Here is a 10,828-nt window from a genome sequence, read left to right as displayed (position 1 = left end):
TTTCCTGTATACGTACAAATCTGGGTCGTTACAAATAAGGTCAAACTCTATTTGGCTAAATGATACCTTATTCCCTATAAGATTAAAACCAATAACATCTCTCTTAGGTTCATCTATCTCTCGAAGAAAAATATAATGAATCAGTAGTCCATTGGAAATGATGTTTGTGTCAAGGAGATGATCAAACATGTTTGGCATTTCCTATATGGGAACAACATGAAAGGGCTGCAGGAAAATGATCAATAGAATGAACCTTCATTTGTAGTTTCATTATAACCTACATTTTCAATCAAATAGATAAATTAGAAGTCAACACAACACAACAATGCATTACAATATTTAAAAAAAAAAAAAAAAAAAAAAAAAGAAGTAAACTACTGGTTTTTGGCCTGACCCCATACCGGCCGGGCCGGGGCCCGGGCCAAAAACCAGTAGTTGTCCTGCTCGCCTCTTCACCCCCTTCTCACCCGATCCTACCCCATTTCCCAAGTCGTCTGGCCCCATACCCGGTTGGTCCCAGGACTAGGCCAAAAAGGAAAGTCCCCTCCTCTTCTCGCTCGGTCCTGCCCCGTTTCCCAAGTCGCTTGGCCCCATACCTGGCCGGTCTCAAGAATCAAGTGACCGTCTCTCCCAATTCATTGCAATTTCAACTACTTCGATGTCATTTCAGAGTTTGAAAGAGACCCTTAAACCCTGCAAAACCCTCTCCACATCCGCCTCTGCACCCACTTCTCCCATTTCTTCAAAATCCTCACTCTTCCAAGGATCTGACCTTAATTTCCTTCGAAAACCCCCCAAATCCTCTCTCTCTTTGCAGCTTCTGCGTCTACAGGATCCATTTCCCCCGCCTGAAAATCGAACGCAGTGTCAAAACCAGCAGACCCAGATTAGGGTTAAGACGGGGGAAGGGGAAGAGGAGGAGAATGGCGTGAAGGTGCCAGAACCAGAACCAGACGTGTTGAAAAAGAGATGCGAATTGGGTCAGTTCCAATTCGATCATACAGGCCCATTCGAACCTTTGATTTTGTCGTCGAAGGATGATTTTCCGCTCGTACAGGTTTTTTTCCTTAGTTCTTCGTCTTGAATTTAAATTACATAGATTGAGGAAACCAATCGTACAGTTTTGAGCAGAGGGGAGAAGGCTGAGATGGTATGAGGAGCGTATAAGCTACTTCTTAAGTTGAGATTATGAATTTCAAACATATTCATTAATATCAATGGGTGCGGGGATTTCCAGAACTGTTAACTTTATCGCCGTAATTGATGAAGTTTTTGTTAACTATATTCCGTTTTAAAAGAACTAGGAAGTAATTGTTTTGTTTTGTTTTGTTTTCCTTTCACCATTTTTTTAGGAAAATAGATTATATATTAGAAGAGAAAAGGAAGAAACATTCAGTAAGCTAGCGTAATTCTTTGAGATAAGAAGCTCAAAGCCAATTGTTATCGAATGGGCTTAAATCGTTGGCTGATTTAGCATGAATATGAAAAATCCTGATTCGGGAAGACTTCCTTGTCTAGATAAAGCAATAACGTGGGGCTATGTTTCACTTTGAATGTTAGCTTTTCCATATGATCATGTTTGAATATAACCAGATTGGTTTTGTCTAGTTTCTGTTTTGAATCTACTAGGTGAAACTCCAATGACTGAGTGAATCTCTCTCTCGTCTCTCTTCTGTGCTTTAATTGGTTGCAGGTGCCTCCATCTATCAACTGTAGGTTACTTGAACATCAAAGAGAAGGAGTCAAATTCTTGTATGGTTTATACAAGAACGGCCATGGAGGCATTCTTGGAGATGACATGTACGTATTAATATATCCTATCTGAGTTTTTTAATCCTGGTTCCATTTGTTTCACATGTACTTCACGATACCAACAATGACTCTGTGATCTGATATGTTCCACGTTTTCAGTTGATGATTGTTGTTTTTTTGCAAAAATTCTCATGGGAAAAGGAATTGAAATGAAGACGTCTCAAGTGACACATGTAGAAACATGTTGATGAATGAGATGAGTGCCTCATCCCTTCGGGGGCATCTGATAAAATTGGAATGAGACAAGTGCCTCAAGAAATTTAGATTAGAAGTACCTGACTCTTAAGTTCTATTAACAACACTTTAATTTGGGGTTAGAATTTCGAAGTAAGCATGAGCACTGTTAGATTTCTTTAGTTACGTTAGATGCTAACAATTAAATACACATGTACTTACTACGCTTTGGTCTACGATACTTTTGTGGATCGAACTTTGCAATTTTACTTTCTTGTCTGAAAACGTTTGTAATTTTGGTGCTACGATGTAATTTTTCCTCATATTCTAAAATGGTATTAGGGGGCTTGGAAAGACCATTCAAACTATTGCTTTCCTGGCCGCTGTATACGCCAAAGATGGAGATGGGATCCAGAAGGAAACTTGTAGGAAGAAAAAGGGTCCTGTACTAATTGTATGCCCCACTTCGGTAATCCATAATTGGGAGGATGAATTCTCAAAATGGGCAAACTTCAGTGTTGCAGTTTACCATGGGGCAAACCGTGACTTGATTTATGATAAACTAGAAGCAGGTGCTATAGAGATACTTATCACTAGCTTCGATACGTACCGAATCCATGGTGGCATTCTGTCGGAGGTCAGATGGGAGATTTTGATCATCGATGAGGCTCACCGGCTTAAGAATGAGAAATCAAAACTCTACAGCGCATGTGCAGGATTAAAAACCTTGAAGCGCTTTGGTCTTACCGGAACTATAATGCAGAATAAAATTATGGAACTATTTAATCTCTTTGATTTGGTTGCACCTGGATCCTTAGGTACTCGAGAACATTTCCGCGAGTTCTATGATGAACCCCTTAAGCATGGCCAAAGGTCCACTGCTCCTGAAAGATTTATACGAATTGCTGATGAGAGAAAACAGCATTTAGCTGCAGTTCTTCATAAATATATGCTAAGAAGAACAAAGCAAGAGACTATCGGGCATCTTATGTTGGGAAAGGAAGATAATGTTGTATTCTGTGCTATGAGCGAATTGCAAAAAAGAGTTTATAGAAGAATGTTACAACTACCAGATATTAAATGCCTTATCAATAAAGACCTTCCTTGTGGTTGTGGGAGCCCTCTCACCCAAGCAGAGTGTTGCAAAAGGACTGTACCGGATGGAATTATCTGGCCTTACCTTCATAGAGACAACCCAGAGGGTTGTGATTCATGCCCCTTCTGTATTGTTCTTCCTTGCCTTGTAAAGCTTCAACAGGTAAATATCTGTTTTGCTTATATTGGTTGCTTGCTTGATTTGATTTTTATGTTTTCTTTTCTATTATGAGAAATGAGAAATTATATTATGAGGATATGGAAAGTAGTAGGATGAGAAGTCGATGCAAGATTACTCCCAACTTACACCCTGCAGCTTTAGCCATGTGCTCTGTTAAACAACATCCTTTGAACTGCTTTTACTTCAAAAATTATCAATAGGAGAACGTGAGTTTTCTTCTTGGAATAGGAACAAACGAGGTGAAATCTTAAGTCCCGTTTGGCAATCATTTTGTTTTTTGTTTCGAAAATTAAGCTTATTTCTTCTCGATCTTTTTTCAATGTTAACATCTTTCTTAAGTTACAAAAGATGAATTCTTAATTAAATTCAAAAACAAAAATATGTTCTTTAAAACTATTTTTTTAGTTCCCAAAATTCTGAGCTGGTTTTTGAAAATATTGATAAAAAGTAAATAATAAAGCAAAAAATTTAGGGATAGAAGGTTTTTTTTTTTCCCTTTTTGAGAAGAAACATTTCGTTGAATAAATAAAATCAAGGGGAGATCCCCAGCATCTAAAGGTGATTACAAAAAAGATTTTCAATTAGAAACTAAATAACAAAGACTGAAACGGTTAAAAGGTTGCTTAGATTTGTACCAATACAAAACAATAGAAAGAACCAAATAAAAAAATTGATTAAAACTGGAAGAAAGATCTCTGAAAAGACGTTTGTTTCATTAGTCCCACAAAGTTTAGAAGAAAGCCGTGTGAAAGCCAACCAAAGGATCTACCAAAGAGAATGACTAATTAACAGAATCAAATGATTACTAAATAAAATCTTAGATATCATGTTGAGAACATTTTGATGAATGTGTGGTCCTACTCCCCTTGAGTACAGCTATAAATTATCTTTTCATTCCAAAATTTTGAAGTGCTTTGTATTCTGTATAATTTTTTATTGCTAATGGCCGTACATGTTAAAAACTTTCGAAATAATATTCAGATAAGCAATCATCTGGAACTGATTAAACCAAATCCAAAGGATGATCCTGATAAACAAAGGAGAGATGCAGAATTTGCTTCCACAGTCTTTGGCTCTGATATTGATCTTGTTGGAGGCAGTGCTCAGAACGAGAGCTTCACGGCCCTTAGTGATGTTAGACATTGTGGTAAAATGCGAGCTTTGGAAAAATTATTTACCTCTTGGACTTCACAGGGGGACAAAATTCTTTTATTCAGTTACTCTGTCAGGTCATGTTGCTTACAATAACATACTTTCATTATCATCTGTAGAAAAGTTAGAAAAGCTTATTACTTTGAACTTCTTTTATGAACTATGAAAAGCATTATCAAAAACATTCTTTTTTGTTGTTCAGGATGCTGGACATACTAGAAAAGTTTATTGTACGTAAAGGTTATTCCTTCTCAAGACTTGATGGGTCCACTCCAACCAGCTTGCGTCAAACTCTTGTTGATGACTTCAACTCGAGTCCAAGCAAGCAGGTTAGTTCTTAAAATTAGAAATTGAAATAGTAATTCAATATTGGTGAGATTCTAACATGTTCTTCTTATAGGTGTTCCTAATATCTACTCGAGCCGGTGGTCTTGGTTTGAACCTTGTAAGTGCAAACAGAGTTGTGATCTTCGATCCAAACTGGAATCCTGCACAAGATTTGCAGGCACAGGATAGGTCTTTTCGCTTTGGACAGAAGCGACATGTCGTTGTTTTCCGCCTTCTTGCTGCTGGTTCACTCGAAGAACTTGTATACTCTCGCCAAGTATACAAGCAGCAGTTATCAAATATTGCTGTCTCTGGGAAAATGGAGAAGCGGTATTTTGAAGGTGTTCAGGTGTATATTCTTCATTTTCTAGTCAATTTTAGGGTTAAAACTTCTGCCTACCCATTTAACACTTGAGGGGGGAAATTTCAGGATTGTAAAAAATTCCAAGGTGAGCTTTTTGGCATCTGCAATTTGTTCTCAGACCTGTCGGATAAGCTCTTCACTAGTGAGATCATTGAGATGCATGAGGAAAAAAAAACAAATGAAGGGTTTGCCCCAAACACAGACCAGAACATGTCCAAGGCTGGATCTTCTGTTCCTTCTGAGAAAACCAATGCTGTCGGTTCTGTAGTATTTGAACCCCAAAAGCCTACTCATCCAGGGAATACTGCCACAAATAAGCCTATGCTTGAAGACTTGGGTAAATTCCTCTTCTTGTCAGTCCATTTCCCCTGCATCTCCAGTTATGAGCATGCGTTAATAATATGACAGTATCCTAGGTTGGAGCACATATCCTTGCGTACTTTGTCAGTATGTTTAGAAACAAAAAGCTTGAAATATGGGCTTGTTTAAAGATCTCTAACATTTAGTAAAATGCAAATCTTTATATTGAAGATCATCGTTTTGTAGGTATTGTATATGCACATAGAAATGAAGACATAGTCAATTCTGGACTTGGAACACAAGCAAAAATGGCTGTGCCAATAGCTCAAGATTGTGCACTCAGGCAGCCGCACGTTCCTGAGAAAAAGAAAAGGAAACTAGACAATATTAGTGAGAGAGATGATTTCTCTTCATCCATGGACCGGAAGAAGATTCAATATCGTATGCTTGCTAGATTTGTGGGATTGGGCGAGTTGGAATTCAGCAAATGGTTACTATCTGCAACCCCAATGCAAAGGGAGAAGGTACTTATAGACTACAAGAAGAGAAAGGAGAAGATAACAAATGGCTGAGTCGCCCACTCATTGTAGGTTTCAGCTCAGGTTCATTGTAAAAATGTAGTTAGATGTGAAGTGGTAGTGATTTTAAAAGGTAGCTGATAAAGCACTAAGGTTTTTGTTGTTAAGCGAATCTTCACAATTGTTTCATACCATAAATTTAGTATGTTAATCAGAGACGTCTTTCTACCTGTTGCAATCTAAGGCAATACTGATCTCTTTTAGTTAATACTGTTGGAGAACCAGACCTAGGCATGAAGAACTGGAACAAAATTTTATCTAAACTAGCAAACAAAATCAATTGCTGGCAAAATTTTCAGATTTTTCCAAGTATGTTATTGTGGTGTGCAGCCGGTTATCTTCTTTGCATCTTGAATCTGGATACTGGTTTTGAAGGTTGAGAACCAGAAGGCTGCCAAATCAAAAAATAATTGGCCTTTGCATCAATGATTTAACTAGTAAAATGATGGCAATAAGAATGGAGTAAACTAAGCAAACCCACCTGCAATGGAGTTTCTGTTTCTTGTTTAGAGGTTTTTGGTATAATGGGAGGGCGCTCAATTATGGATCCTGTGAAAGCCTACACCCGAAAGAAAGGACACAATATGGATTAATGAGGCCAAAAATTTCTAACTGGACTCGAAGTTATCTGATAACTATTAACAACCACAAAATTAAGGGGAAATCCATATTTTAAGACCAACAGGGCACCTATAAGTTCTATATTAATATGATAAAATATATATATATAAAAAAAAAAAAGCTTTGAAGTACCTCAGTGGTAGATGGAGGCAATGTTTGGTTCTTTTCTTTTACTTCAGCAAACGTTACAGACTTTGCAGCAGGATTAGGATTTCTCACTCGCTGAGTCTGACTCAAAGAATTTTTGCCACTTGACACGTCTTCTGGAAAGTTGACAGAGAAACCATTTTACTATTTTAGCATTTATTTTATTTTATTTTTGGAAACCAGGGAAATCATTCTAACAACTATAGTTGGAATGGATAAGATGTGGCGGTAAAAATAGTTTATCATCCTATAATTTATATAAAACATGAAATAATGCTGCCACACGTACATGGCAAATAACTTTTGATACTGGACAAGTGAAGGGAAGAAAAGAGGTGAAGACTAACCTTTGGATGAAGATTGTTCCGACAACCCTGAATACTGCATAATAAAATGTACATATTTAAGATGAATGCTGTTATAAAACAATTATATTCACTAAATAACAAAAATACATAGCAAGACAGTAAAATAAAAAATGAGCAAATGAGAGCTTGGTCACATTTGATGAATTGGTAGAAGCCTCTCGTTGTTGTTGATACTTATCCAGTAGTTCTTTACTACCTACATTTTCATCCATCAGCCACGCAGAAGTACTTCCCTGAAAAAGTTTCAAAGAAAGCAATCATCAGAGATGGTTAATAATACATCACCAATCCATCTAGTAAGTTTGTTGATGATCATATCTTTCAATGAGCTTTAAATCTAGTCAAGGCATTTAATCCTGACACTACCTTTGAATAGCTCTGCTTATCATCATAAAACTTCTCTAAAGATTGATCTGAAGTTTCTTTCTCTTCCTCATCTTCTTCATCACTTTGGTCACCATTTGCGGCAGCAAGTTCTTCCTCCTTCTCAAGTTCATCCAATCTGGCCATTATACGGGCATATTCTGCATCCTCTTCTGCAATCTTTGCCTTGTCAACTCCAGAAACGCTAGGAACATCTTGCTTGTTTACTCCTGAAAAGAAACATTAACATCATCGTAATTCATCTGTTTAACCTGTGCTTACAAGTAGTTCTTATAAATATCCAAACCCAATTATGATGCATACAAAGGAGATGACAACTCCAAAAGCTAAGTACATTTATTCATATGTGTAATACGGTAGACAAGCCCTCACGTGTCTTACAATGCCAATTGATCAATCCTGAGATATTTCATCAACAATACGATGGAGATGAGGAGTCAAATTGGGAAAAAGTCAAATTTCAGCTTAACTCAGTCATTCAACCCAAGATTAACTTGAAGGAAAACTCATACCACCAGGAAGTCTTAAGCTCTTTACCAATGAAGTCTCAACCAAAACATAACATAGCAACAAAAGGAGGGAAAGGTATAAGAGCCAACCTGATCCAGAGTCCTGCTCACTAAAGTTTTCTTCCACATATTCCTCCTTTATCTCGACTAGACCCTCCTGATAGAAATATAAAAAGAACAGCAACATGAGTATTGTATGATAATCTGGTCAATATGGCAAAAGTACATGTTCTAGCTTCTAGTTAAAGCTCATTGCCTAGACACCTTTGCAATTACTCCTTTTTTTTCTCCTTTTAATTCCAGCCAACTAGAGTTACATTATTATAAGTTTTTTTCACATGTCAATAATGTCATCATGCAGGACTTCAGAAACCAGTATTTGTTAAATAGGGAAGAGCAACCATAATAGTAGTAATTTCCATTCAATTATTTCCATGACGATTAACAAAATTGTCGAGCAGAGATCCTTAGATACTAGTTTCACGATGTTCATCCATTTTTAATGTCCAAGATTGGTCCTTTCTCCTTTTCTTCATTTCTCTCAGAACATCAACTTAGACTATATCCTAGTCATTTTAAAAGAGAGACGAAATTCATTCCTATCAAACAAGAAACTTAACCGTAAATGTAATTCCCAAGTCTACCTCATAATGCTTATCCGCTCTAAACTACTCAACTTTTCCCTCTCTCTATATGGGAGAAAATCCATCTACCTAACAAATAGAATCTAAGGCTTTGAACAAGACAACAAAATTTCAAAGCTAGAGAGAAAAATAATAAAAAATTTATTAACATCACGTTATGGTATAGCACCAATTGATTGCTAAACTTACTTCAGATTCAGCAGCTGTAGCACCAAAAAATGAGGCCTCAGCTTTAAGATTATCCATCATGGCCTTCAGAGAATCAACTTGAGAATCCAAAGCTTTACCTCTCCTTTTCAAGATCTCCACTGTTTGTTTGGACGTTCTCTCAGCATAATAACCTTCTCCAAGAAGAACCTGCACTTGGATTTAAGTTTGGTTCTCAACTTGATTTCGTGAAAAAAAAAAAAAAAAAAAAAAAAAAAACCTTCCCACATATTCTGTCCAGCACTCGGCCACAAACATTTCCAATTCGGTGATCAAAACATAAACAGTGATCTTGTTTAACGTAAACCCAGTAGTGTGCTATTTTTCCCTTAATTTTACACCAGAGTTAAAAGTTGTACAAGGCGCTTTAACGATGTATGTAGAGAGTAATGTACGTCATTAGGCTACTGAACAGAACAGAAGAAGGACGATAGGACCAAGTCCCATGTGCTCCGCTAAAATAAGCTTTTACTACTTGAAAGCCAATAGAAACATCTACTTAATGAAACCATGGGCGTATTAATCCTTGTCCCTTCTTATCAACCAAACAGAGAATAAGTTTCCAAGAAGTTTGTTATTAGATAGTACAATACATTACCAGAAACTCGTTAGTATGAATCAAACGCCCTGGGAAAAACGCCGCCTTCCCAAATGGAACCTTCAAAATAACAATCACAACCAACCCCCAAATAAGTTAATCAAACAATCAACACTATCTCAATCAAACATAATTTCCTTTCTCTATCACAAACAACACAGAAAACGCTCGACGCCCAACTATAAAGAAAGAAGCAAAAGTACCATGACTTCATGGTGAAGCTCTTCAGGTAATTTCTGGACGAGGTTGATCAGGTTAGCATTATCAGTAATGAAACCTCGGAGACGCTCAAGCTCCCTCTGCTTCTCAGAAATCGCATCTTGGACACGCATCGCTGCCTTGTGGGCTTCCTGAGCCGGAAATAAAGAGGCCAACGGCGTCACCGTTCCCTTTGCTCCTCCTACTTCCATGATCACACTGCTCTGTGACTCAAGTCTGGGAAATTGTCAAAAACAATAAGACAAAATTTTTTAATTTGTTGAGTTTTAGGACTTTGAAGGGTGAAAAGGGATATCTGTCCATTTAAAAACTCAGCCCTAATAAGCATTACTTTATCAACTCACGCCTTCAACTTCAACCTGGCGAATTGGGTAGGGCGTAAACCTCACGACCTCAGAAGGCAACCTCAGATGGTGAGGCCGTAAGGGCGAATCACCTCACGAGAACCTTCAACAATCAGCCAATCAACCTCAGACGGTAAGCAGCGAGCTCGACGGCGACGATAGAACCCAGACGGCGCCGCGAATTCGACGTCTTGCTCGCGCAAACTCAGACGACAGGAACTGAAGGTCTCGCAATTTTGAAAAAAATATACTAAATTGTCACTATCATTGAGACATGTCACAGAGTTTGTTATATTAAAAAAAAAATTAAATGATTTTGCCATACAAAATAATTCCCTTTAAAAAAATTTGGGCTTGAAGGCTCAAATGACAAATGGTCATTTGTATAGAAAATAAAAGAAAGTGGTCCTTATGTTTACCGATTTATCCCTGAGATGCACCCTGCACGCTTGTCAATACAAAGTTACTCGATCTTCGATGGCTCATCACTCGTTCCTCGATGCATGGTCACTCGATATCTAGTGCATGGACACTCAATACGACTGCAATCGACATGTCTATACTCGATTATATGCACGTCATACTCAAAACTCGATTCTTTTGAATTCTCTGTATTGTTGGAACCTGCTTTGTAGTTAATGTTCATGTATGAACATACACAAATTGGGGAATTTTCTAACAATGTCCACGATTCTTTCAAATCAATTTCTTGAAATGTGAAATAATTTTTTTTATTAACTGAGAACAAATAGAATTGAAACACAAAAGAGAAAATCAAGATCACTTTCCCTTCAAAAAACTCAC

At 37.4% G+C, this 10,828-nt stretch overlaps 2 protein-coding genes across 3 annotated transcripts; one reads left to right on the top strand and one right to left on the bottom strand.

The window, feature by feature from the left end:
• Positions 1-563: 563 nt before the first annotated feature.
• On the top strand, positions 564-6,153 carry SWI2 (switch 2). Its single transcript, XM_039045263.2, has 8 exons — positions 564-1,057; positions 1,694-1,800; positions 2,329-3,244; positions 4,244-4,491; positions 4,617-4,743; positions 4,815-5,090; positions 5,172-5,442; positions 5,652-6,153. Exons 1-8 carry the CDS (start codon positions 659-661, stop codon positions 5,975-5,977), a joined length of 2,670 nt encoding a protein of 889 aa, XP_038901191.1. The 5' UTR covers positions 564-658; the 3' UTR covers positions 5,978-6,153.
• LOC120088157 (Prefoldin chaperone subunit family protein) lies at positions 6,078-10,336 on the bottom strand. Of its 2 annotated transcripts, none has more exons than XM_039045265.2 (11): positions 10,025-10,336; positions 9,665-9,896; positions 9,462-9,521; positions 8,846-9,013; positions 8,103-8,169; positions 7,486-7,712; positions 7,254-7,352; positions 7,099-7,132; positions 6,737-6,867; positions 6,465-6,542; positions 6,078-6,374 (listed from the first exon to the last, which is right to left on the bottom strand). In XM_039045265.2, exons 2-11 carry the CDS (start codon positions 9,869-9,871, stop codon positions 6,318-6,320), a joined length of 1,128 nt encoding a protein of 375 aa, XP_038901193.1. In that variant the 5' UTR covers positions 9,872-9,896; positions 10,025-10,336; the 3' UTR covers positions 6,078-6,317. The 2 variants fall into 2 exon arrangements, with proteins under 2 accessions (XP_038901193.1, XP_038901192.1); XM_039045264.2 differs by having other exon boundaries at positions 10,012-10,334.
• Between the last annotated feature and the right edge of the window lie 492 nt (positions 10,337-10,828).

Source organism: Benincasa hispida, chromosome 10 (assembly GCF_027475165.1).
Source record: "Benincasa hispida cultivar pf3 chromosome 10, pf3_genome.v1.1, whole genome shotgun sequence".
Lineage (NCBI taxonomy): Eukaryota > Viridiplantae > Streptophyta > Magnoliopsida > Cucurbitales > Cucurbitaceae > Benincasa > Benincasa hispida.
This window is presented reverse-complemented; position numbering and strand designations above follow the sequence as displayed.

Bases quoted from the DNA above. Each gene is read 5' to 3' on its own strand.
- SWI2 (XM_039045263.2), top strand. From the start codon at position 659: ATGTCATTTCAGAGTTTGAAAGAGACCCTTAAACCCTGCAAAACCCTC. The intron at 1,058-1,693 runs GTTTTTTTCCTT...AATTGGTTGCAG, and splicing joins ATGATTTTCCGCTCGTACAG to GTGCCTCCATCTATCAACTG. The intron at 1,801-2,328 runs GTACGTATTAAT...AAATGGTATTAG, and splicing joins GGCATTCTTGGAGATGACAT to GGGGCTTGGAAAGACCATTC.
- LOC120088157 (XM_039045265.2), bottom strand. From the start codon at position 9,871: ATGGAAGTAGGAGGAGCAAAGGGAACGGTGACGCCGTTGGCCTCTTTA. The intron at 7,713-8,102 runs GTTGGCTCTTAT...GTTTCTTTTCAG, and splicing joins TGAGCAGGACTCTGGATCAG to GAGTAAACAAGCAAGATGTT. The intron at 6,868-7,098 runs GTTAGTCTTCAC...TCAACTTTCCAG, and splicing joins GGAACAATCTTCATCCAAAG to AAGACGTGTCAAGTGGCAAA.